At 37.2% G+C, this 25,601-nt stretch overlaps 1 protein-coding gene across 1 annotated transcript; it reads left to right on the top strand.

Annotated features, from left to right (window-relative positions):
* The first annotated feature begins 16,602 nt into the window (after positions 1–16,602).
* LOC115621936 (transcription initiation factor TFIID subunit 12) lies at positions 16,603–17,130 on the top strand. The gene is made up of 2 exons (XM_030515783.1): positions 16,603–16,785; positions 16,849–17,130. The coding sequence occupies exons 1-2, from the start codon at positions 16,603–16,605 to the stop codon at positions 17,098–17,100; spliced, it is 435 nt and encodes a 144-aa protein (XP_030371643.1). The 3' UTR covers positions 17,101–17,130.
* Positions 17,131–25,601: the final 8,471 nt, after the last annotated feature.

Here is a 25,601-nt window from a genome sequence, read left to right as displayed (position 1 = left end):
ATATCCATGTTTCTGTTCATGACAATATTGTAGCTCAAACAATTTTGTTTAATGACGATTTACGAATTTTAAGAAAGCAGTAGGTCTACGTTTTCTGAACGGAGACTTTTGATTATTGTTTTCATTTTGAAATTGCAAAAGAGCAGTCACGGAAAAAAATGACTAAGAAGGTTTATAGAAAGCTTCCAGAAATTCCCGTTCTAAAATTGTAGTATTAAAAACATTCGAATTTTTGTTTATAGTGTATTGTCAAATGGCCTTACAAACACGAGCAGCTTTATGGGGTAGGCAGGGACAGGGAGGCAAGACAAATTACGTTGTATTGTTTGGTCTTTTGTATATGTACTAGTGTATAGTATACGTGTTTATTTGCTCGAGCTAGCAAGTTATGCTATCTTAGGCGCACATGTACACGCACACAAAGACACACTGCAACGTTTGTTGGCATAACTGACAATAAACTCATCTATATCGGTGTCTAAGTTACTGCATGTCCGTGTGTGCATTTGTGTGTGTGCGTGTGTGTTTGCCTGCATATCATGCAGCATTATAATATTGGAGGCTTAGAATCAAATGAGCTTCGTGTGGTTTATTATTAATTACCAAAAAGTTTAGGCAACTTGCACACTGTTTCAAGCCAATGTCAATGTTTCAAAATTGTTCTTCACGATGTGCATTTTCAATTAAATGATTGCCATTCTAAATGTCAATCATTGGGGCTGAACATGCAATTTGCAGGCAACGACTTATGGCTTGTTAGCATTTATTGATTTTATTGCCGTTGCCCACTTATGTACTCTATGTACATGTATTTGCATTTCAAAGTTTGCCCGGGCCATGCAATTATCTACGCATTATAAATCAAAGACATTAATCAAAATAAAATACAATCTAAAACAGCAAGGGAACAGATGGAGAGAGAGAGAGAGAAAGAGATAAAAAGAAAAGAGGAAATGAATGAAACCCAGAATTGGCCGCTTTTGTGTCGCTGTCTTGGCCAAATATTAGCACACTTGAGCAGTTGGAATAAGGGACCCAAAGCACAAAGTAGAAAATTATGCAAACGAGCTGCTGCTGCTGTCCCACTGGTGAGCACCCTACTCAGACTGCCTCTCATGATCCTCATCTCTGCTGGGGTGAAGCAAGAGACAGGGCTGCCGCTCGTAAAACTGTCTACAAATTGTGGTAGCTAACAAGCAAAAGAATACTCCGAATAAAAGTTGGCCTAAAACAAAAGCCTATGTGGCTAAAAGGAACAACAGAATGGCAAGACTATGCAAATTTTATGCCCTTCAATTTCAAATGCGCACCTTTTGCTACCCCACCAGCAATATCTAAATTGTCTACTGCACCCACACACACACACACACACACACACACATACATGCATACATATGTATGTACATTGTGTGTAAGTAGCCAAGCCCTATGACCCATTTCTAATTATGATATATGAACGTGCAGCATTCAAGCAAAACACATAAAAACTCTCACAAATTGAAATTAATTGCCAGCCACAACTCCAACACAACACAACACGAGATTTTTGTCTAATTGTTTTTGGTCGTTATTATTATTTTTTTTTTTATTTATAATTAGCCGTGTGCGGTCAATCTGGTCGTTGTGGGCGAGCAGGCAGATGGTGGCAACCATAGACATTAAATCGGTGAGAGCTAAACAACAAATAATCAGCTTTGATGGTTGCTCAGCTTTGTCTGAGAAGCAATGTTACTAACCAAATATTTGCCATAAATTGCGACAAAAACAGCATCAACTGCATTCTCCTGCAACTAGAATAAAATGTAAATTGTAGCGTTAAATTTGTCCGTAATTCTTACAATTTTTTATTTAAATAGAGCACAGTGGAAGAAACTGAAAAATGTGACAGTTGAAAGTTGGGCTTGAATTAGATTAAGTAGCTGAGTCCACCTATATAACCTAATTTCAACAATTATATTAAAATCCTCTACTGTCCTAGTCATACAAAGTACTGAAACAAAGCAACTTAATAAAATAATGACTGATAGAATAATATTTCGGAAAATATTGGCAATAAAACGCCTCCCATATAAGCAATCAATTAGAACTTGAAATGTAATAAATACACTGATTTCTAAAGCTTGCCCTAAGTCCGCTGTACATAAAATATGTTAATTTATTAATCTTAACCAAATAAATTAGATTACAACTAGTTCAGAGTAGAAGCAGCGTAAAGAATATGAAATGTGTACACCAGTTGAGTGAATATTTAAATATTGACTAAGTGCTGCGATTAAGGTATTATTTATTCGACGTATATTAATAATCGATTGGAAACAGAGTGAGGATTTGACAACTCTTTCAATGTCAGTTTATTTCACGAGGACGACGAATAAACTGACTACTGGACTACTACTTCCTCCATCCTCTCTAACGCTTTCGAGTCATAAATACATTCATCAGATGCATAGCAAATCTCAACTCTGTAAATACTAATACTGAGCTAGCTTTGGGAAACATTATAATGTATGAAGGCAATAAAAGAAATAATTATTTAATTTAATTATTATAATCGAGAATCTTCACAACTGTTACTTAAAGTAAAATAGAATTTAGTTGTACATTTATAAGAAAGTTAAGTCAGTGAAGCCTGCTAAATGCTAAAAATGTTTACCTCAAAATGAAGAAAAGTTGAATCTTAGATTTTGGTAAACTATAATTCTTACTTTTTTAGAATTTACTTACAAGTATTATTAAATACTTCAGCAAATATCGTATAACTAAGAATTTACTTTAAAACCGCCAATAAATGATCGTTGGAAATCATTTTCAAGAAGTTGCTTTAAGGAACATTTTGCCCCACAGTGCCTGAAGACAACTGTTTATGAATAACGCTGGTGCTATAGAGTGTTGACTGACCAAAGGAATGGCAATTTATTTGAGACCGCATGGAACAGCAGCTAACAGGCGGCAAATAAAATGTAACTGCTCCTTGTGTAACAATGTGCTAGCTTGGGTTTTCATTTTGTTTTCTCCGCATGCCTTTTGCCCATCCGTGCTTTGTCTAATGAACAAACAAAACGGATGATGAAAAACCGCAGCAAACAACTGCAGTGCGAGTAAATAGACAGTGTAGGGTAGCAGCGTGTTGGGATCATGGTTTTGGAGAAGGGCGGCTAAGCAGGCACTGATTTAAGTGCGCTGCATAAGCAAAAAACAAACAGTGCAACTGCAACGAGCAACATTATTAACTTAAATAAAAATATTTACTGCTGGACGGCAAAAAAAAAATGCTAGAAGGAGCTGTGTAGTAACAGGAGCAGAGTAGCTATCAATGTTTGTGCAGCAGTGATGCAAAAGTTGATGGCTTGCCAACGATGACAACGCCAACGAGGACGATGAGGACGATGATGAAATGCAGCACTTAATGCGCTTGGTGCTGGCATTTACTTTTGGCGCACAAAAGCGTGCTAAGTTTTTTTCCAAGCTCCTTCCTCCTCATATATGTATTCTTTGTTCTTTTTTTTTTGGGTGAAATGAGTTTGCCAGCTATGATTAAAGTTTATTTTAATTTCTTTTTGTTATCCCAGTATCGTTGGGAGCTGACGGAGTTTTTGTTTTGCAGTTTCATGCACTGCTGCAACCATTTGCGGCTTAAGTGGCACAATTTGTTAGCAGTAGGTGGCATCAAGTTTTCCACCTGCCACCTGAGCTTCAGCTTCAGCCTCAGCCATAACATCAGAAACAGCCTCTACATCATCATCGTCATCGTCATCCTCATCGTCATAGTCGCCGTCTTCATAACGCATTGTCGCTCAAGCGTGAGCCCAAGTGCAACTGAGTGCGAAAACCGCCATGCACCATCACAGAGGGTAGCAGCATCGGCTTCTCTGTTGTGAGTACGCAGTGCCCCAAAAAAGTGAGCTGCACCCATCTCTGTCTCCGTATCCGTCTCCGTCTCGGTACACGACGCCTCGCTCCAACTCGAGTGAAACTTGGCGACTGGTGTTGGCAATACATGCGCGAATTAATCTTAATTGAAATTCTTGCCGCTCTACATTTCGGCGCCCCGGCACATGCTTTTTGTTTGCACGAGTGTGTGTGTGTGTGCTCGCTCACACGACTGTGTGCGGCGTAATGAAATATTAAAGGAAATTAAAAAGCGCACACACACGGTATGTAAAAGTATGCCAAGAAATATTCGCCGCTCACCACATGCATATTAAAAATATTTGCGCAGCATTTAATTTCATTTCAGTTTTTAATGCACACACAGTGTCGGAGCTTAGCCGCTCAGTTTATTTTCCATTAAAATTGATCAAAACTCTCCAACTACACACGCACACTCGCACATACAAAAATGGTCACACACACACACACACACATACGCATATGTGCGCATGGCAACAATTAAGTAACATGCTAATTGTTTAACAAAGCATTCGCACTTCGTCGCTTCTCAAGTACTTAAGCAGTCCATGGAAGGCATTAAAGCCAAAACTCAGAAGCTCTTTTGGACTAGTACAGTAGCAGCTACTTAAGCAATTCAAAAAGTGGTAGAACTAGTTCTTTAACTAGCAACTGCTGTTAGAAATATTTTGTACAGCTAAAGGCATCTGCTATTGAAGGTTCTGGAAAGGAGTTTGATTTAGCGCCAACCAACAGCCAGAAGTTTAAAGAAATGAGTGCTCTGAAGCCTAAGCTACAGCTAAAATCTCATTCAATATAACATTCATTCATAAAACACAATTGTTTGCCTCAACTGCCATCAAAATCAGAGCAACTCTAAGCTCCCTTTTACTTGCAATGAAATATGTGCTACATGCTCAGCTTTTTTGTGTTCAGAAAATAAGAGAAAACACTCTAGAAAGTCGATGTATTGCTGAAAAGTAAGGAGGAAATATGCCCAAGTAATATCAGTAGCAATTTTTTTTAATTGTCTGAGGGAGTGATTGTTTAACTATTCAGGTATTAGAATAAATAAATAATAATATTGCATTGGTTGTCCATACCTGACGTAGACTTAAAATATATTAGAATCATCTAACAAACGATGGTTCAATAAAAGAGTAGTCTCGGAAGTATTCGTCCTAACAAGGAAAACACCTAAAAATTGGAAAAACAAATGTCTTTATTTCTTTACATACTTGTATGTAGTTGCTCAATAAACATTTTTGAAAGATGTTCGATTTGCTTTTTATAGAGACAAATCGAGCTTTTCAAAATACTTGTAGATATCAGCCGTAGCCTTTCCAAATCTGACCAGCAAGCTCTTTCCTTCATTCTCAGAAGAAAATAATCCAAAAGGGGACTAAAACCGGATAATAGGGTGCGTGGATAAGCAATTGCGCCTTTAACTCATTGATTTTGGCCTTTGATTATCCCACATTAATCTCAGAGAGCTAATGCCATGGCCTAAACTGCAAATGTTAGAAAGAGATGTTAAGAAAGCAACATAAGTTAACGAGATTTCAAAATTATTAAATTGAAAAGTTTCGAATAATGCAATATACAAAAACATATTTTTGTTGTTTCTGCAAACAATGCAATTTTCCAAAAGAGATCTTCTTTGTTTTGGCTGAAATTGTAACACTTATCCATTATGGTTGAGCGCACATTCCAGTATTCGTTTTTTTTTCTGTTTAATCAAAGCATTGAAGCCGTGCATTCAGATCAGCACCTTAACAATACATTTTTACAAATATAAAATAGCTTAACCTCGAGCACTTCCGCGCGAGAATTAATAAATTAGTGGCGGCTTATGCTTATCTAAATGTTTTGAAAAACCCTAATCGTTTCAGTCTTCGCAAAGGTGTGGCAGAAAGGAGTCCTCTTGTAAGCAAACTGCGGTGCCTCAGAAGCCTGTCACTGTATCTACTTGTATGCCTTCCAATCTGCTCCTCCACAGTGACCAGTATTAGTAGAATGCTGGCTGGTTCCACTTTCGAAAGCAAGTAACTAGTCAAATGCCACTTTAAAAACTGCAGGGCACATATTAGGGCTCTTATACTTGTACAGTATTCCCTGTATAGCCGACTTCAATTGAAATTTAATGCCCCACCATGAGTCTCCTAAGTCCACAGGATTAGTTAGTACACATGTTAAGCATTTTTTTGCGTACACTTCTTTTCGACTTGTTACAAGTTTCATTTATAAGCTGAAAATCCCTTTGGCATATTGCTGGGCGCCCAGTGCTTCTCACCTTCCCTACATGCTCTAATTTGTATGCAAATCAAAATCAATAGGATTAACTAAGTTAGTTGGCAGCACTCTGTGTTGTTGCTGCTCCAGCTTCAGTTCCACTCCCAGCTCCTGCTGGCTGCTAGTACTCGGAGTAGTGACTGGGGAAATTGTTTTCAAAAAATATTTTATTGCATACTGCATGTTTGGTGCTGAAGCTACTCCATAGGTGTGGCGTCTAGGGCGGTGCCTGGTAGAGTAGCTTAACAGCAGATAGCGTTTTGGCTTATCGCAAAACCTTTTTACACTCTGGCATGCATTATGTGAGTTTATGAGTCGGACCAACGTATACATATGTATGTGTGTGTGTGTGTGGCTGTGTGTGCAGCTTTGTATGTAAGTATTGTGGCTGGATATTCCAACTATGGGAACATAAACTTGCGGCTTTTCGTTGGTCTGGGCCACTTTGCCTTTGAGCTAAGAATCTGCAAGGTACCTGGTCTGGTGATTGCATAAAACTGCTGAAAAATGGGGTGAAATTGTATTGGGTGGCAGCCAAGGTAAGCAGAATATTAATCCAAAGCTATGGCCATACCTCAGTAACTGTATTCGAAAGCTATGCCTATGCTGTGATATGCCTATATACATATTAGGACATCTTTCTGCGTAAAGCCGAACGTTCAGGCTTCAGGTTCATTGCCTCTTTGACAGTTGACGAATTGCTTGCGTCATTTTGAAACACTCAGTGCCCTAGTGGCCTAAAACACGGCTAAAACCTTTGGCTGCACATTGGTCTTTAAGGTGTGCTTTAAAATATAAATAGGGGTCGTTTAATTGCGTAAATTTTTTGGCTTGAAGAGAGCCGTATAAATTGTTATTTCGTCGAATTGAAGCTGTTATTATTCAATATTAAAGTAAAGGTGCTATCTCTGATTATTTGCAAACAACACAAAACGTTTTTTGTCAAAAAATTAATTTAATAATTTAAATTTACGAATAGATTTACATCATTTTTGAAAGCTTATACATATACCAAATTCGCATATTCCATAAAGCTATCCTCTTTTTATTATTTTTCATAAACATTTTATATTTTGTTTATTTAAATTCTTTAAATATATGTAAACAATTGGTTATTGATAATATGCTCCCTGTTAGTTTCAGATTTTTAAGTAAAATAAATAAATATGTATATAAAAGCAGTATTTTCTTCTCGTACTTAATGGAATTGCTTAAAGGCTTGATATTTAAAAAATGTAATAAAAATGTGCGAACTTAGGTGTACGTTTGGTTATATGTATATACTTAGTATACATATATGACTTTATTTCATTAAGATCTGCGGGTTATTTGATTAAATAGAACGGAATAGAAAGGGAGTAAAAATAGAAATGAAAATAAATTACCTAAATAAAAGCTTTTTGCCAGACAGTGCCGTTACGCCTAGATTAGTTATAAAATAAAAAATAATTACAATCACTATAATTTGAATACACAAATATAAATCGAATCTAAGAGAAATGTAAGGAAAATGGTTCAGGTGTTGTAGGAACTTCTAGAAAAAGCAATTGATGCTTTTCTCTAGCCAAATAGAAGCTTGTCTGCCACTTTCCACCTGTTATTGTCCGCGGAACTCAACACCTGCACCGCCAGATATGCAGACTAACTTATAGATCCATATGTACGGGTATGTGCAGATATCGTATCAACACACACATTCACATGCAAGGGAAGTTCATATGTGCGAATATTTAAAAAGTAGCGGCTACCTGGAAATAAAGAAAAACGCTATGGAAAATTGTTACTTTGTCTGCGCGGTGCATGCCACGAGTGCTTTTGTGCTCGTCTGTGCGTGTGTTTGGTTGCACGGCTTACATTTCCGTGTGGCCCTGAAGTAAAAGCTGCATGACAGTTTGGGATTTCATAGGGCAGATATAATCCGACGGCTACACACATACGCATACACATACTTATAGCATACCCGCATCCTTGTACATATAGTTTTTTGTTCACCGCATGTGGATAGCTTGGTCGGTAGCGGCTCGGTCGCCAGGTTGCGGGTTCGGTTCGCCAGCGCCATAATCGCGGCCATCGTCGTCGTGGTGGTCGCTGCCGGTTCACATTGTTTGTTGGCCGGCATTGCGACTGCAGCTACGAAGCAGTGCCCCTGCGGTTCTACAGGTTCAACGTTGTTGCAGGTGTTGCTTTTGAATGTGCCTCGGGGCTGCCATTGCCACTCACAACACGTGCACTGAGAAAACTAAATTCTTTAAAACAAACTTTAATCACATATGTATATGGAGTTTCACAAATAACATTCAAGAGTTTATTGTCTTATAAAAATGCTGTTGATTCAATTAGAATTATAGAAGCTATGCAATGTTTAATGAATTCTTTGCAGTTTTCTATACTCATATATTTTATAAAAATCATTGTCCTTCTAATTGTTTGTTAGTGATTCGAGTTAAAGTTGATAATATAATTTGATGATATGTTTTCCAACATAATAATAATTATAATAATTGAGGATTTGCCACAGTTCGAGAACCTTGTTGCAATTTTACTTGCTCTCGTGGGCTTTCCAGCACTTGCGCAGAAGTATGAGTAAACAGGCCCTAATTGACCCTTTCATTTGACTTTTTTTCAGTGTAACAGTGCCAAATACTCACCACAAACTATGGGGCACTGCGTTTTTATTATACGACAAACATATTTCATAAGCGCGCGAATTTGTGTGCCTGTGTGTGTGTGTTCATATTCATGTTTAAATCAACATTGCATAAAAATCCAGCAGCGACGGCACCGAAGGATATGCATTTCAGCCTTTTACACGTTAAGCTGCTGAAATTTCCACTCAACGAGTGGCCATTGTGTGAGCGTGTGTGAGTGTTTGGATGTGTGTTTGTATGTGTGTGTCTATGAGTGCCATGAGTGTGGATTTAGAATTCATTTCAAATTTTAATGAACGCGGGCATTAACGAGTCGTTGCCGTGGCAATACTTTAACTTCTCGAATTATTTCTAGCGTGCAATTGAATTCAATAGCCATTTGTGTGGATGATGGAGGGGCGGAGGAATACCCGTCCCAAGCAATTAATTACTGCAATTTAAAAGGTTACGAGTATGCTGCGCAAACGCTAACGACCAGCTGCCAAGAATTATACATACTGCACATATACATATATACATAGTATCTATACATATATATGTTATTTTGCCACTTTTCCTAATTTCATTAATTGTTTGCTTAGCTCGCCAGCCGCCAGTTGCCAGTTGCCAGCTAGGCAGGAAGGCAAGCACGCAGGCAGCCAACCATTTTGCGTACAAGTGGCGCTTTTAATTAGACTAATAAAGTAATTCAGCGAGTGTAAATGAAACGAGCCAACTGGCTGGCAACTACAAGTGGCGCTGCTCCTACTACTCCTTATTCGCCCGCTCTTCCTCCAACTCTGGCCAGCTCCCATTCCCGCTTCCACCCACTGCCGCTTCTGTTTCTGCTTTGCTTCACGCTCATGCGGTTGGCGTTGATGCCAAACATGCGGCGCGCGTTGCTAATAAAACTGTTATAATGAGTTAGTAGTAATGCGTTTTGGCTCGAGCCGGGTGTTAAGGCTGTTTATACGTGGGCCGCGCCGAGACTTTGTGCAATGTTTTGTATTTTTGCAAATTAAAGAATTATCAACATTTTTCTTATCTGTATGTTGTCTGTTTTTTCTTGCATTTTGTTGTGCGACAAATTAGTGTTACTATTATTTTAACTAAGGTTTGGTTTGTACAATCTAATTGAGTTCCACGAAATGTCCCTTAACCATAAAATGCCAACATTTTGAAGAATTTTAATTGTTGCAGAATTATGAATTATCCTAATTAAATACAAGTACGTACTCAGTGAAATAAAACTCTTTCTAAAATCGAATACGGTCCTAGTGATATTGGAGCTCTAATGAAGGCATCTTATATAATGGCTATAATGTGAAATGGAGGCGGCAGGATTAGCTATTATCCAGGCCGTGCCCTAAAAATTGGTATGACATTTATTTCACCCTAATAGATTCTTTTATCTAAGTACTCATGGATTATGATCTCAGTGTGACTCTAATATTTTACCACCGAGAAGAGCTATGAAGACTACTGCAAATATTTAGATATTTTGCAGCCTTGACTGATATTTTATAAACTTCTAGTCAAACAATAATTTATCAAAAAATCAGCTGAATCTTACTTCCCATTTATGAAAATGGAAATAAAATCTTTAGCAATTGGGTCTGGGAGAGGTGTATTTTTTTCTCACAACTGATAACCAAAAATCAGAATTCAACATTCGAGAAATTAAGAAAATACCACAACTTTTGTATAGTATTGAGAGGAAGCATGGAAACCAAGCTACAAAAACCGAATGAAAATACCCAAATGAATGTTGATTTGTTTCTACGAAATGGAATTGGATATAGAATTTGTTTCAAATGGAAACTTGAAAATTACACATGAACATGAAAGGAAAGCGCTAAAGGGACGTTGGAGAAATATAAAAGGCCATCATTAAAAAAGATATATTCTTATTTTTAAATGGCCCTTCTACTTTTATTTTGTAGGAATAATACTCAAAATAATAAGTTTGATCTAGAAAAAAAAAAACTTCTGCATTACATTAATCCTGAAAATGTTTGGAATGATTTAAAAAATTCGAAAGTTCTCCAAATATGGAGAACTATTAATAAAAAGGGTTGGGTCTAAATTTTGAAAACTGTTTACTTTATAGACTAAACAATTAACTTTTAGAAGCACTTCGAAATAAAAGTGCATATTTTAAGAAGTGACTAGCCAGTCCCAAATAATATGGCGCAAACTTTAAGGTCTACCCACGTATATGCAGGCATATGGCACACAGTTTCCGCTATTATAAGCCTAGCTAGTATCTACGTGATAACTGTGGTGTGTGCTTGTGTGTGTGTGTTCTTGTGTGTGGCATTCGTGCGTGCTTTAGTAAAATGAAATAAAATTATCTTTATGGAAGCTATCTGTGTGTGGTAAATTTTGCTGCAAGTGATAAAGTGATTAGCGCTGCATTTGTGTCTTCGTGTGTGTGTGTGGGTTTATTTGTGTGCGATTCGCTTTCAGTAATTACGATGTGTTCGGTTCGACGCGGCGCATTGTGGCACATGCGGCGCCTTTTGGGTATGCAACATATTTTTGTTGCAACGCGTACGTAAATCTCTTTTAATTTATTTCATAAATCAAGACCAATGCACACACACACTTATAGACACACTTATATTTATGCATATAAATCATGTAATTAACATGCACATTGCGGCCTGGGACACGTGTGGTCCCAACAACACGCTCGGCCATATAGCATGACGATGTGAGCGAACCGACAGTGGTTGGCATCAGCATCAGACTATGGCTATATGCATACTATATAGCAGGACCAACAGCAACAGAAACAGCTACGGTCATGATAAACAAGATATTAACGACTTAATTTACTGCAGTCCATACGCTTCGCTGGCTGTGCACGGTGGACTTTAGCGGGCCATAAAGTGCAGGCACGCAACACAAATATAAAAATGTTAAATAAATAAAGCCGGCAATCCACCATCCACAAGCAAAAAAGGCAAAGGCAAATATATTGGTCAAGCAGGCATAATTATGCACAATCAGTCAGGCTGATTGGGCTAATGCGCTGAACTGGCGGTAAAGGCATTATGGAAAAGGCAAGTACGGCCAAAAGGAGTGCTCAAACGGCATATGTTTAACGTTTATTATCGAATTAGTTTGCAGTCAAGCAGGAGACTCTTAATCAGTTTGCATACCGGCAATTGCTTCAACATTCGCTTTTAACTTGCTCTGTTCTGCGTCGATGAACATCACTCTCATGGGAACACAAAATATGTTTCATAAATTAATTTTATTAGTTGAATGCATCTAATGAAGTCCTCGCATATCAGCTTAAGACCAAATTAAATACACCAGATACATATTATAACACATCTTGTTAATTGAATCTGTTAATCTAGACTGTTCTACCGGGTAAAATTCAGGCACTACCTATTACAGACAATTAGCTTGTATAATGAAGAAACCCGAACTGAAGTAAACAATCGAAATTTTTATTGAATCATATAAAATTTCAATCGACAAATGAAAATCATTTACTACCAGTACCAGAATATAAAAATTATTTGGTGTGTCTGATTTCGTAAAATTGCATTTAAAAACAGAATTGGAAATATATTTTTAAGAATCAGATAATTCGACAACTCAGCTACTTTTAAGGTCCGAATCACATTTGTACAGCATTGTAATACCTTCAATTTTTACTTCCACAAAAAACTTCTCTTATGTACATGCTTCATAGTTTTCAGAGTAGCGTGCACAGTTCACTTCTGTCCCCTGCGTGAAATTAAAAACGCTTAACGCGAGTGAAAATTTCTCTGTGCGCTCTTCATGAAAACCACCAATTTTTCAATAAACTGCAATAAATGTTTATCCATTTATATGGTTGATGTTTTTGCCGTTAAAGCCTGCGAGTTCGAAAAAAAAAGTAACAAACAACAACGTTAATGGGGCCTGGTAGTGGAAAACCGTAAGGATCACACATATAGGCACGCACACAAGCAGATGCGTGTGTGTGTGTGTGTGTGTATCTGCGTAGGGCCAATGGGAATGCAAAAGCCAAACCGAACTTTCGCCCTTTAGGTAAATGGACACCTATTTATGTATGTACGTATATACATAATTGTATGTATGTATTAACCAGACGTTAATTGTAATGAGCTGCAAACACTGAAAACCTTTTAGTAATCACAAGCTTATTAATGTTTCTTAGTTGCATATGTATAGTCATAAAGTAAAAGGTTGTGATATAAATAGTAAATCAGCTCGAATTTCTCAGGCCGTTTTAAGCTTTCCCAAAAATTACATTTGTTTTGTGCCTCACGTCTTCGACTTATATCCATTCTAATATGAACTTTTTCAAATAAGATGGTTAAACGTAACCCCTAATTGTCCAGCATATTCTTCATATATATCATATTTCGAACTATTAATGCAATTAGGAAGAAAATAATTTTAAAGCTTAAAGGGTAACCTCCTTTATGAAAGAAAGTAGTTCTCTAGTCGTGAAATGCAATATCTGCTTTAAATAATCTTGGCGCCCACGCTTCCTCCTACTCCAGACTAAGAATGGAAAGCCACATAAGAGAGGCTCTATGGTTTAATAGTTCTCCCAACAGAGCCTGAAACCTTCTGCGAAGGGGCTTCTTTACAAACTGAGCTGAAAGTTAATTAGTTTTCTTTACATAGCCTGCATTTTTTAAGCTACGCTAATGGTTATGCAGCACATCCAATTTCATTCCGTGGCCTCACAGATAGGCCCGCGGCGATTGTGGAAATGGTGCTGCTGGCAGCCTTAATATTAACTCTTGTATTGCCATATGGTGCATTGTGAGGTAGGCTGATTCATGTTTTATATACTATATATGCATCTTATTTTATTGACTGTCTGAAGATCTTAAATTCGAAATTAAGTTACTATTTTCAATCTCGAAAATCTTCAATACACACACACATAGAAGGTACAATCATATTGTATACATGAATATATAACTATATATTATAATACGTCATATATCGAAAATAGAGCAACTTTTTTATAAATAGGAATTTTATTGATTACTTTCCGCGCTTCTAGTCCAACTCGCAGCTTGTGTTTGTCGAAATGGATAAATATATGCTAAAGCACGGTCAATCCATAAGTAATTATATCGTCAAACAATCGATATTAAATAGTTTTGTGAATTGTATTTTCAATAAAAAACCGATCATCATGTCACAGGTTTGACCCTAGACTGAATGGCGGGCCTCCCATAAGTAGTGCAACAACCCAGCATAATGATAGCCTTTCAACACTAACAGACACTATTCACTGTGCATATCCGAGCTAACTTTGACTCCAACATCTGGCCTTTTACTTGATTAGAAATGTAATTAGTCTTTGGCCCACGTGGGGAAATTATAATTGCGCGTTGGCACATACTCGTACTCGTAAGTACGAGTGTATTGAAAGAGAGCATGGGGCGGAAACGCCCCGCTACGAGTGTGTTTTTCAATGTTGAACACACGCCTGTGAGCATATATGGGCCCCCGGGCCAGCTTAACCTCCAGCCCAGAGTAGTCCAGGACACTTCCTGTGCACCGTGCTGAGCCATCCTGAACATTATGAAAGAAATTGTATGTAATTTGAACGCCTTTGCAGTTTTCCTACCAGCAAGAAAATAAAAACGCCCATCTGAGAGGCAAAAAGCCAACGACCTGGGCTGCAGGAAAAAATCGCAGGCTGCTTTAAAGGAGCTCCAACAGGATCTGTACGCTGTATAGCTCGAGCAGGCGGGCGGACGCACAGACAAGTGGACAAACAGACAGCCAAGCCGACGCACATGGACGAAGGCCTGGCGCAAAGCGGTTGTAAAAAAGTGAAGCCCGTTATGTGCTAACATGTGTGTGTCTGTGAGTATTGCCCGCAGCTTAAAAACTTGGGTGTGCATATGTGTTGGCACACATGTTTGTTTGTGTGTCTTCCCGGCACTCCCAGCTTTTAAGTATAATTTTCCGCACATACATACGCACACTGGAGCTCAGGTACAAAACGTTAGACAAAAAGATGCGCACGCCCCCTTAAGTCGATGTTGAGGCGGCTGCAAAGTTGCAGGCCCTGCCTCTGCCTCTGCCCCTTCCCCACTCGGAGTGTGTTTATGTGGGTGTGTTAAGCGTGTAGGTGGAGAAAATTTAATATGATTATGTTGAAGTAAATTGCTTGCAACAAATGTTGCACAAGACAGGGAGGTGACTTTCTGAGGCGAGTGTAGGAAGAGCACGGCAGGGCAATGGCAACATCACTGCCAACACTTTGTCGGCCGATTTGGCCATATTACGGACCGTATACGTTGAGCTTTAAAGAGCATTTTAAAAGCAATTAGGCACAACATGATTTGCCATTTACGCTCCACACACACCCACACATATGGCCGTGTTTTAACATACATACTCGTATAAAGAACTCGCATAAAATGAAAGCACAGCAATTTGTTGGTGCAGCACTTTTATCAGATATCAAATATATATATATGATATATGTGTACTATACTACTATTTGCAAATATCTGGCCGAATTCAAACTGCGTTGACTCTTTCAAAAGCATGCAAAAGTGAAAAATTATTTATTTAGTATTCACAAAATGGCAATGCAAGAGAATGTGGGGGATAGCTTGTAATATCCTGAAATAAATATATTGGCTTTTTTGCTTGCCGACCCTAGCGGTTTTCATGTTCATGACTAACAGATAGTAACACTTTCAACTTTGAGCGAAAATCTTTATGAAATATATAGTATTTACTAACTTTTTTGAAATTATTATATTCAATGTACAACGGGGGCTAGGGCGTAGGCAGAGGGGGGGCTGTTGCACCCCCTCTAAAAAAAGTTGCCTTATAAAGGCGACCACACGATCATTATTATGGCGCACAATTAAAATGGAACTGAGTTGGATTTGTTGAAGTTTTTTCATTGGTCATATGCATACATTATTATTTCAGTGCATCGTGCTTTTTTTAATCAAAATTGAACATTTTGCGGATATCTGTCCGTCTGTACAGGAGCTAGGAAAATCAAACTTGGTATCCAGGTATCAAGTTTTTAATTCTCGAAATTGTTATCACAATGGTAATTACATCTTATGTGTCCTCAATTTAAAATTGATCATGTTAGGTTAAATTTAAAGGGAGTTATAACCATAAGTGTAGTCTCTACCTATGCTCAGCCCGCAGCTGTTGTTGTTGCTGCTGCTTTGGCTCAACTGTACTGCACATACTGATAAACGAATACATAGTAACACTTTGACACAATGTTGCTGTAAGTGTATTCTATTGAAACTGTGAGACTGTAATATATTTTGTATTCTAAATATTTAATTTAACTAAATTAATTTTTTTTAAATAAATAAATAAATATTTACAAGATTTTTTTTGTGTGGGAGTTACAGGGTATTTAAGAGTTGAGCCCACTCGACTTTAGCATTCGTTTCTTGTTTTATCTTATTTTTATAATTTTTTCTGAAACACTTTCTTGTTGCATTCCATCGAATGTCATTAGAACGTCAAATTTCAGTTATAACAAAGTTACCTTTTTTGGTGGAAGGGCTCTTCCCAATCCCAAATAGATGTAGTTTTTATTATGGTTCACATTCTGATTATTTGATTCGTAGATCTTCTCGCGTTATCGGGTCGATTGTGTTAAGCTTTGATTATCGATTCATTGTCGAAGCATAACTGTGCCTGCATGTTAAATTGTGTGCTAGCCGCATTAAAATTCCCAACCAGTGCTAGCAGTTTTGGGAGCACATTCAGAAAAGAAATGTGAAAAGTGACTGGTATTTTATAAATCATGGACAACATACAGCCACCACCACCCTTCCGCGTATTTGGTGATGACGAGCTGTCATCCTCAAGTGAGGAGCGGAACTATTCGTCGAGCCTAACAAGCAGCTTAAGCGACTCATCCTCATCCAGCCATGACACAGATGACGAAGACGAGGAGAGATTCTATTCGTTTGGCAATGAGTACGATGTGAGTATTTCAATAAATGTGATATAGCCTAACTGGAATTTATTACTATGCGTCCAATTATAGATCATTACCAGACCCAACTTGGACCGTTTTGTACAGGAGTGTGACGAGAATGCGGTGCTGGATGATCAAGCCGCCGATCTAATTATGAAACTGGCCGATGCCTTTGTCGAGGATGTCTCAATGCGCGTTGTCAAGCTGGCAAAGTACCGGAATGACGAGCTGTCCGCTCTGGATGTTAAATTCATATTAAAACGAGAGTACAATATCGAGTTTCCCCATAATCCTAATGAGGGCAAAGAATTCAAAAAGTAATAAAAAATAGTTTGTCAGGAAAAATGTTAATTAACTTTTTGGATTTAACCAACTTGTATGAAATTTAATGGGGATGGGTTGGTGGTTTTTTAATAAGCTTAAAGCTAATAATATTAATATGTATGTACTTCTGTCAGCTGAATAGTGGATAACGTTCTCCTTTTCTTTTTTAATAAAAATAGCTGCTGGCACCATTAATCGGTCCAATACAAGTGGGAGTCAAAAATTTGCAGCCGTAATGGTATAGTGTGATTTGTATTCTAGATTTGCCCCATCAGGCTGATCAATATTTATGTATTTCCTGTGACTGTGATATTCCTGGATATCAAATATATAAAGTTGAACGGAAGTTCGCTTCAACAAAATTTTATGGGATTTTCCCTATCACACAATTTGTGAAAAATTATAAATAGTTTTAAATCCGAATAATAACCACGAATGAAAAAAGTAACGATTAACCAGCAACTGCTATTAGTATTATTAATAATAATAATAGCAATTAACATTGTAAAAATATATTTTACCAATACTTAAAAGACGAAATGTCGTTAAAGTTTCGAACGTGATTTGTAGTATTACAGGGTTTGTCATCTACTCGTGATCTTCTATTACTAACTATCCCTATTCCTCCAGTCCCTACACCCCTGTCTATATAAGCGCGAATTGATAAAAATGCTAAAATCGATAAGCTAATAAAATAAGTGCATGGTGTGGAATACTCTCCGAGCTAAGTGTTTTATAAATCTACAGCCATGATGGCCATTAAATATATTGATATGGGGGAAAAAGTATTGTACCATAATTTTCATCCATGAGCACATACAGACACACCCATACATACATATTAAAGTCCCACACCAGTGCTGCTAGTGGCCTCATATCTCATGCATATGAAACCAATATTTGGCTGCGTTTATGGCAAGTCACAAGTGCATGCAAACACACATAGATATGTACTTGTTGTTGTTGTTGTTGTTGCTGTCGTTTCCATAGATATTGTTGCTGTCACAACCTGTGCAATACTCGTAGCTGATATTGCTGTTAAAACACGATAATTGCTGCTGCTGTTGTTATTGTTGTTGCGCTGCGCTGCTGCGAATGCATTGAAGCAGAATATAAGCGCACAAATATTGCACACACACACACACACACACACACACTCACACTCACACACAGATAAGTGTTGAAAATGGCTGCATTAAGTTATTCAATCTGCAGCAGAAGGAAAGCAAATGCGACAGAAACACTGTTGCACATTTCTTCCCATTAATATTAAAATGTAAATTGTTGCTTATTCTTCCTTTGTCTCACATTAAGTTGAAAGTATGGAATATTTTTGCTCAACTATTGTTCTGGAAGTTGTTAGAAAATGAATTTTATTTGTGTAAAAACTATAAATTCTTAGAAAATCACTTTAGGAAAACTGTTAACTAAAACAAATAATTTCAGCATAAATAAAAGATTTAAGAAACAAAGGAAGCTCACACATATATTTGAGTATTTGCAAAAATGATTCAACAAAATTCTAAAACATTTTTAGCAATGACCCAAAAAAACACTCTAGACAAATACTTGACTTAAATCAAGAAATAACAAGAAAGAAATGCTAAAGTCGAGCAGGCTCAATTCTTAAATACCCTGTACCACCCCACAAAAAAATAAATTAAATTAATTTAATTTAATTAATTAATTAATTTTAATTTAATTAAAATGAACAAGAGAGAACGCTACAGTCGAGCAAGCCCGACAGTGTAATACCCTGTACCCAGGTAAACTTCCGTCACTGAGTTATATGCGCCCATAGCAGCAGCAAAAAGAGGAAGAAGAAGAGCGAACTTGTTGCTGCAGTTTGGGGAGGTTGTACTGGCGAGAATTTGTTTGGCTCATAACTTTTCTGAGAATTGACCGAATTAAATAAAATTTTGAACAACAGTAGACAATTATATATAAATTATGTGTGCAAAGTTTGGTTTAGGTAGCATTTGAAATGTGGACGCTATTGACGAAATTCTGTAGCGGGGGAAGGGGGGGAAAATTCCAAAAAAAAAAATAAACTCGTCCTTACTCGGACCTAGGAGAATCTGGATGCCAACTTTGGTTATTCTAGCTTTTATAGTTTCTGAGATCCTCGCGTTCATCCAGACGGACGGACAGACGGACAGACGGACGGACGGACGGACATGTCTAGATCGATTTCTCTCGTCATGCTGATTCAGAATATATATACTTTATGGGGTCGGAGATGCTTCCTTCTGCATGTTACATACTTTGCACAAACCTAATATACCCTTTTTACCCTACGGGTACAGGGTATAAAAATTAACAAACTCATCCTTTCTCGGGCTCACGAGAATCTGTATACCAAGTTTGGTTATTCTAGCTCTTATACTTTCGGAGATCCTTGCGTTCATACAGACGGACGGACGGACGGACATGGCTATATCGACTCGTCTTCTCATCCTGATCAAGAATATATATACTTTGTGGGGTCTGCCACGCTTCCTTCTGCCTGTTACATCCATTCGCACAAAACTAGTATACTCTTTCACCCTTTGGGTACAGGGTATAAAAACTACTTATAAAGGAAAAAAAGCTCAAGCATATATTTATTTCCACACGGTTCAAATAACGCCGCATTTATTAAATAGAAATGTAATAATTAATACCATAGACTTACCTAGAAAGCTGCAAGGCTCATATTTTTTTTGTTTAATGCTCACAAAATGAAAATTCAATTTCTCTGTAACGTAACATTTTGTTTAGATTTCGTATTTATTTTAAATAGTAATTCAGTAAATCAACTAAAAGGCAACTCGTGCTAAAAATGTATGCAAATGACAAACTGAATATAATGAGGTTTTTATAGACTGCAATTCGCAAATTAAACAATAAAACAAAGAAAAACAACAATACGCCGAGATAATTGTAAAAGCAATAAGAATAAATGCGATGGGAGAACAGAAAACCCATCGTTTGACATTAGCATTAGAAGCGGGCATTACACACACAAATATAAAAACACACACCAAACACACACATGGCTAATTAGCATAGACTAACAGGAGCAGCACAAACAGAAAATGTGTTGCAATTTAATTAATACAATATGCATCCAACTTTTTGCCAGCCATACCCACATTCCACTAATTATTAAATGATGCGCACTGTCTGCAATTATGTTGCAACAGTTGCCATTGCCCACCGAGGCAACTCCCACAAATAGCCAATAGCAACAACAGCATGTCAAGCCAATCATATGCATTTCCATCATTGTTGTTGTTGCTGCTGCTGCTGTCGCTGCTGTCAGTCGCCCAACTGCTTGCATTAATTATTAAATTACACATTGCATTTTAATGCCATTAAATTAAAATATTAAACATTTTTACCCAACATTATATTTATACTCTTATTCGAGTACTATGTATGTATATTGCCTTGGCAAAGAGTTTGTCAGTTCAGGGGGCTAGGCTGTGCTGTGCAGGGAAGGGCAAAAAACATTGCCGCCGGTAATTAAAAGCAGCACTTGTTGTTTCCAGCCGCCGATGGCAGTTTGCGGCATTGGCCGCTGCTGTTTGACAAATACCAGAGAATGTTGGTAAATACATATTCCGCACAGAATGCCGGGCCATGTCATGCGAATTGTCGGGTCAACGACAGGCGTCGACAGCGCCGATGGCTGAAAGTGAATAGCATATTCGAGCTCCGTTAAATTTTATTGTAAAATGATATTATGCAAATGGGGGAGTATAGTTGTGCATTGGCAAACATTAGATGCGCTTCAGCTAACAGGTTAGTGCTGGATTCAATTTATTGAATTCTAAACAGTTTATGATGAGTTTGAATGGCGGTTATTAAATTATTTGTTTAACTAGTGTTATAAATTAAACTAGCCCGAGAGTGCTCATAGAATTTTTATCTACATGGCTTTGTTAAGTTGACAACAAAATATATGAGAGTATATATAGATACGTTATATGAAAAAGCTTAAAACAATTTTACTAATTAACAGAGATATCAGACGTAAGTTAAAAGTAAGATACATACTCTAGGCGGCACTTAATTCCAACATAGGGAACTTCAGAATCAGCACTGACTGCCATGCCTCTAAACAAGCTTGCCCAGCAGGTCTGTGTCAACATCAATTGATATTGAGTCTATGTGTGTCTATGCGGGACTGTGTTCGTGTAAATCAGGATACCAAGCCAAGAGCTATTTTCCCAGATCCTTGCGAACAAACGGATATTTCTACTCCTCCTCGTCTCATTATTGATCAATAATAAATATACTTTGTGGGGTCTGCCACGCCTCATTCTGCAAATTACATGTACACTCGTATACCCTTTGTTTACAAGGTATAAAAAGCTGTTAAATAGAACTCTTCATTTAAGCAATTGACAATAGAGATTTTCTGCTTTTTACTTCTTTCGGTCCACTTCTTCTAGCGGTCCCAATTCACTATTTGACCAAATGGAAGCAGCTCATGGTAGATGGTATCCTTGCGATCACAGCAAATGCACAGCAAAACCTTTCTCAGTTGGTTATCCTAGTCTTGGCCACCATTTGAGCCACTTAAACGAGCTTTGACTAAGATGTGCCATTCTCTATCTGTTTTAGAAATGGATTGATTTAATTTTGTTTGTCAAACGATGTATTGAATGAGGCTTGCTCGATCACGTCGTGTACCATCCGTGCATCGACCATCAATTATTGGATATTTGTGGAAATTTCCATTCATATTATTTTGTCCAATTGTCTTTTTAGTAGGGAGCTGGAGAAGAACCATTTGTAAAGCACTGTAACCACTTATTTGTACAAATTCATAATATTGTTACAAATTGCTTTCGCAAATCGATAAGACCTGCCCAGCGTTGCAAATAAAAATAATTTTGCAGTACATTGCAATTAGATTTGTCATCGAGTAAAATATGAAGTTCAAATCACGAACCTTTGTCCGATGTAATTAATATAAATAACCAATTTGTTAATTCAATTGAATAAATGAAAACTCTTTGGAATCAAAACGAAATTGGATTACGAGCACGTAATCAGTGCTGATGGGTGAAAAAAATTATAATACGAGTTTGCACAGCAAAAGGCATTGCCGAGCCCTGAATGTGTTGCATACCGTATTTCGATCCCACAAATTCAATTTTCACAATCCAACTAATTGAAACCTTATTTAATATGCTGACTGCTAGTTTCAATTTGTTGAAGCTTCTAATTAAAATTAATTTCAGACTTATTTAATATATGAATTGTGCAAAATCAAATTAATTGTGACAGGTGTACGTGATAGAAACCCTTCAAAATTTATGCAAAACAGTGCTGATGCCCCGAGTTGGGCAATTTCATGAATATTCTTTGGGCTATTCCAAGTAATTTAATAACGAAATTAATGAGTGGTTGCCGGTTTTGCCTTTTGTGGTCTTTGTTTTATTTACAAGGCTTGTTCAATTTGCATATCGAATGGTTGTCATGCATTGTTTATCAATTCGTTTATTGTTGGTCGTTAGCCACAAGCTGCGAATAAATAAATAGTAGATGCGCTTTTTATCTGTCATTAAACTTTTTGTTTGGTTTTCTGCTGCGGATAAATCTAATCGTAATTAGCCCAGCCCCAAAGAGGCGGTTACAATGGCGGCCATGCTATCCATTAAACAATTAGCTGGATGGCAAAGGCATGAGGTTTTCACTACAATTGTTTATTTCAATTTTCAATTTGCAGCGCCCATGCACTAAGCTCAACAGCGTCCATTAAGTCACTTCAATCAACGGGTTTGTCATACCCTTCCTACACGCTGCAGAAGAGCATATTTAAAATCAAACAAGGTATACCGCATGGGTTGAATTTGAAAATATCACTCTGTAGGATATTGATAAATTCTTGATCTCTTGTCTGGTTCCAGGAAAGGGAGGTCTCGGAGAACAGTACTTACTAGTTAATTTATTAAGTAATCAGGAATTATTTATTATTTGTATATTTTCACAAAGCTCTCATTGTTCTCTTACAGGTTAGCATGGCACCCATAAAAAAATTTATTTAATATAGGAATGTGAGGTAATTAATCTTTACTTGTTAAATTTAACAGCCATCGTGCAGTACATACAGAATTACACTTTTGTGTGATCAAATTTTTAATGTGAAACAATTCCTTAGCCCATAGCTTTACTGATGCAATGGCCATGAATAAATGGGTATGTAAGCAAATGTAAAATAAACTAATTATCCTAATATAGAACTTTCGAAAATGAATTTGGGAGGGCTTATAATAATAATGTTAGTCGGTCTATCATTTTAGTAAGTTATATTTGGAATGAATTCCGTATAGAGAATTTAACATATTTGCATATTTTATTTGTGATTTCAGTATATAATCATGCAGACGTAGGGAAGAGTTTATGATAGTAGAGTATGCCAGCCAATTCCTATCTGTAATATTATGTAATACCCTGTACCCGAGAAATAAATGGTCAAAACTGCATACTGAGATATATCGATCATAAAAGCACGAATAACTTTAAAGATTCAGAAGCAAACTTGATATGTAGATTTATCCTATTTATACTCCAATCATGTATATATAATAATTTTTGGTTAATCGAAGAAGCATTGCTTCTGATTGGTGTAAAAATCTCACCTACGTAGCAGGATAGGTATATTTATATGCCGTTGTGTTGGTATTTAAGCATCAGTTTTTGATTTTATAGGTCACGATATCACCATTTGGTATGCATAGGTATTATATAATGCCCAACCTGATTAAAATCGAGTACTTGAAATGTACGATTGGCGCAACAGTGTTTTTTTTAAGAGTATATAAAAGTCCTACTTGCAAGACTTTCACGTTCTTTATACCGCGTTTTTTATTCTATTTTAAAAGAAATTGTTTCTTTTTTTTTTGTTGTCTAGTAAAAGCAAACAAAATAATTTAAGGCCTGCATCTAGGGTCTGCCAAAACAATTACCCTTTTTTGCCAGTGTGACGTAATCCACTCACACCCTCCTCACACACCCCCTCCACAAAAACACACACACACATATACACGGTATAGCAACATGTTCACACACACATTGGCAACGGCAGCCAAAAACAAAAGCCTTTGGAAATGATTGACACGGCTGACAGCAAGGCACACGGTTGACATCGCCATAGACTGTGTCGCATCCCTAGCCTTCTCCTCCCTCAATTATCCTGCCTTTCACATGGCCCAGTGCTTGTTATTGTTGTTGTTATTGTTGTACTTGTCAGTCAACTCACAGAGCCCGTTGTTTGTAATCTGCTTAAATGTAAAGTTAACAATGTGCCGGTTTGGCGATTGGCCAAAAAACACTTACAATGCCAAGGGGGCAGTCCCAGCTCTGTTTTATGATCTAGTGCATTGCATTGCTATCGAGAGCTTGCCACATGCTTTTGTTTTTTGCGAGCAGCTTAAAATTGTCCATTAATGTTTGGTTGAAGGCCGACAGGAACAACAAAAGAACTGCAGCCGCAAAATAAAGAGCATAGAAGTGAAGAGCCGCCCGAATTGGCTTGTTAATATGGCCTGCACTTTTAGCCGTCCATTATTCCTCTGCTCTGTGCACATCCTGTTTATTTTACACTGACCTCAATTGTAAAAATCCATTGAAAAGCAGCCGCAGTCAATTGCTTTGTATGTGTGTGTGTGTGTGTGTTTTAAGTATTTAAGCTCAACGGCTTAGTTTAGTTCATCGAATATAAATAATGTAAAGATGTCTTTAATTAAAACACAATACTTTTTTAGACTCAGACTACTGCGCAATTCAGTACTCAGATCAATATTGGTAGGCTTTAAATCTTCCTGCAAGTCACAGTTTTTGGCCATTAAGGTGAAGCACCAATTATTTGATATTTATCAGTTAACTGTTAACAGTTAAAATCAAAATATAATTCGTGGATTGGCTTACTGTATATCTTCAAGCTTCGAATTTGTAAACATATTACAATAATTTCAACCCGATGATGTTGACATCTGAACTGTTTTTCAATATTCCAGAGTCGACTCTTTGCAAGAATATTCAGGATAAGTCTCAAAAGGAACTTTCTCATCAACATAGCTGTTCGTGTGGCAAATAATATTCCCCCGAATCAGATTCGTTATTAGATATTTTTGTAATTTCCGTAGGCTTTTTGATTCTTTAGTTTTATTTAACTCTATTTTAGTAATTTTTTTACATTGACAGTTTTGATGAAAGAAATAAATAAAACAAGAGAGAACGCTACAGTCGAGCAAGCCCGACAGTGGAATACCCTGTACCCAGGTAAACTTCCGTCACTGAGTTATATGCGCTCAAAGCAGCAGCAAAAAGAGGAAGATGAAGAGCGAACTTGTTGCTGCAGTTTGTGGGGGTTGTACTGGCGAGAATTTGTTTCGCTAATAACTTTTCTTAGAACTGACAGAATTGAATAAAATTTTAAACAACAGTAGTTAATTATTTATAAATTATGTGTGCAAAGTTTGGTTTAGGTAGCAATTGAAATG

This window comes from Scaptodrosophila lebanonensis, unplaced genomic scaffold, assembly GCF_003285725.1.
Source record: "Scaptodrosophila lebanonensis strain 11010-0011.00,11010-0021.00 unplaced genomic scaffold, SlebRS2 tig00000024-arrow-pilon, whole genome shotgun sequence".
Taxonomy (NCBI): domain Eukaryota; kingdom Metazoa; phylum Arthropoda; class Insecta; order Diptera; family Drosophilidae; genus Scaptodrosophila; species Scaptodrosophila lebanonensis.
This window is presented reverse-complemented; position numbering and strand designations above follow the sequence as displayed.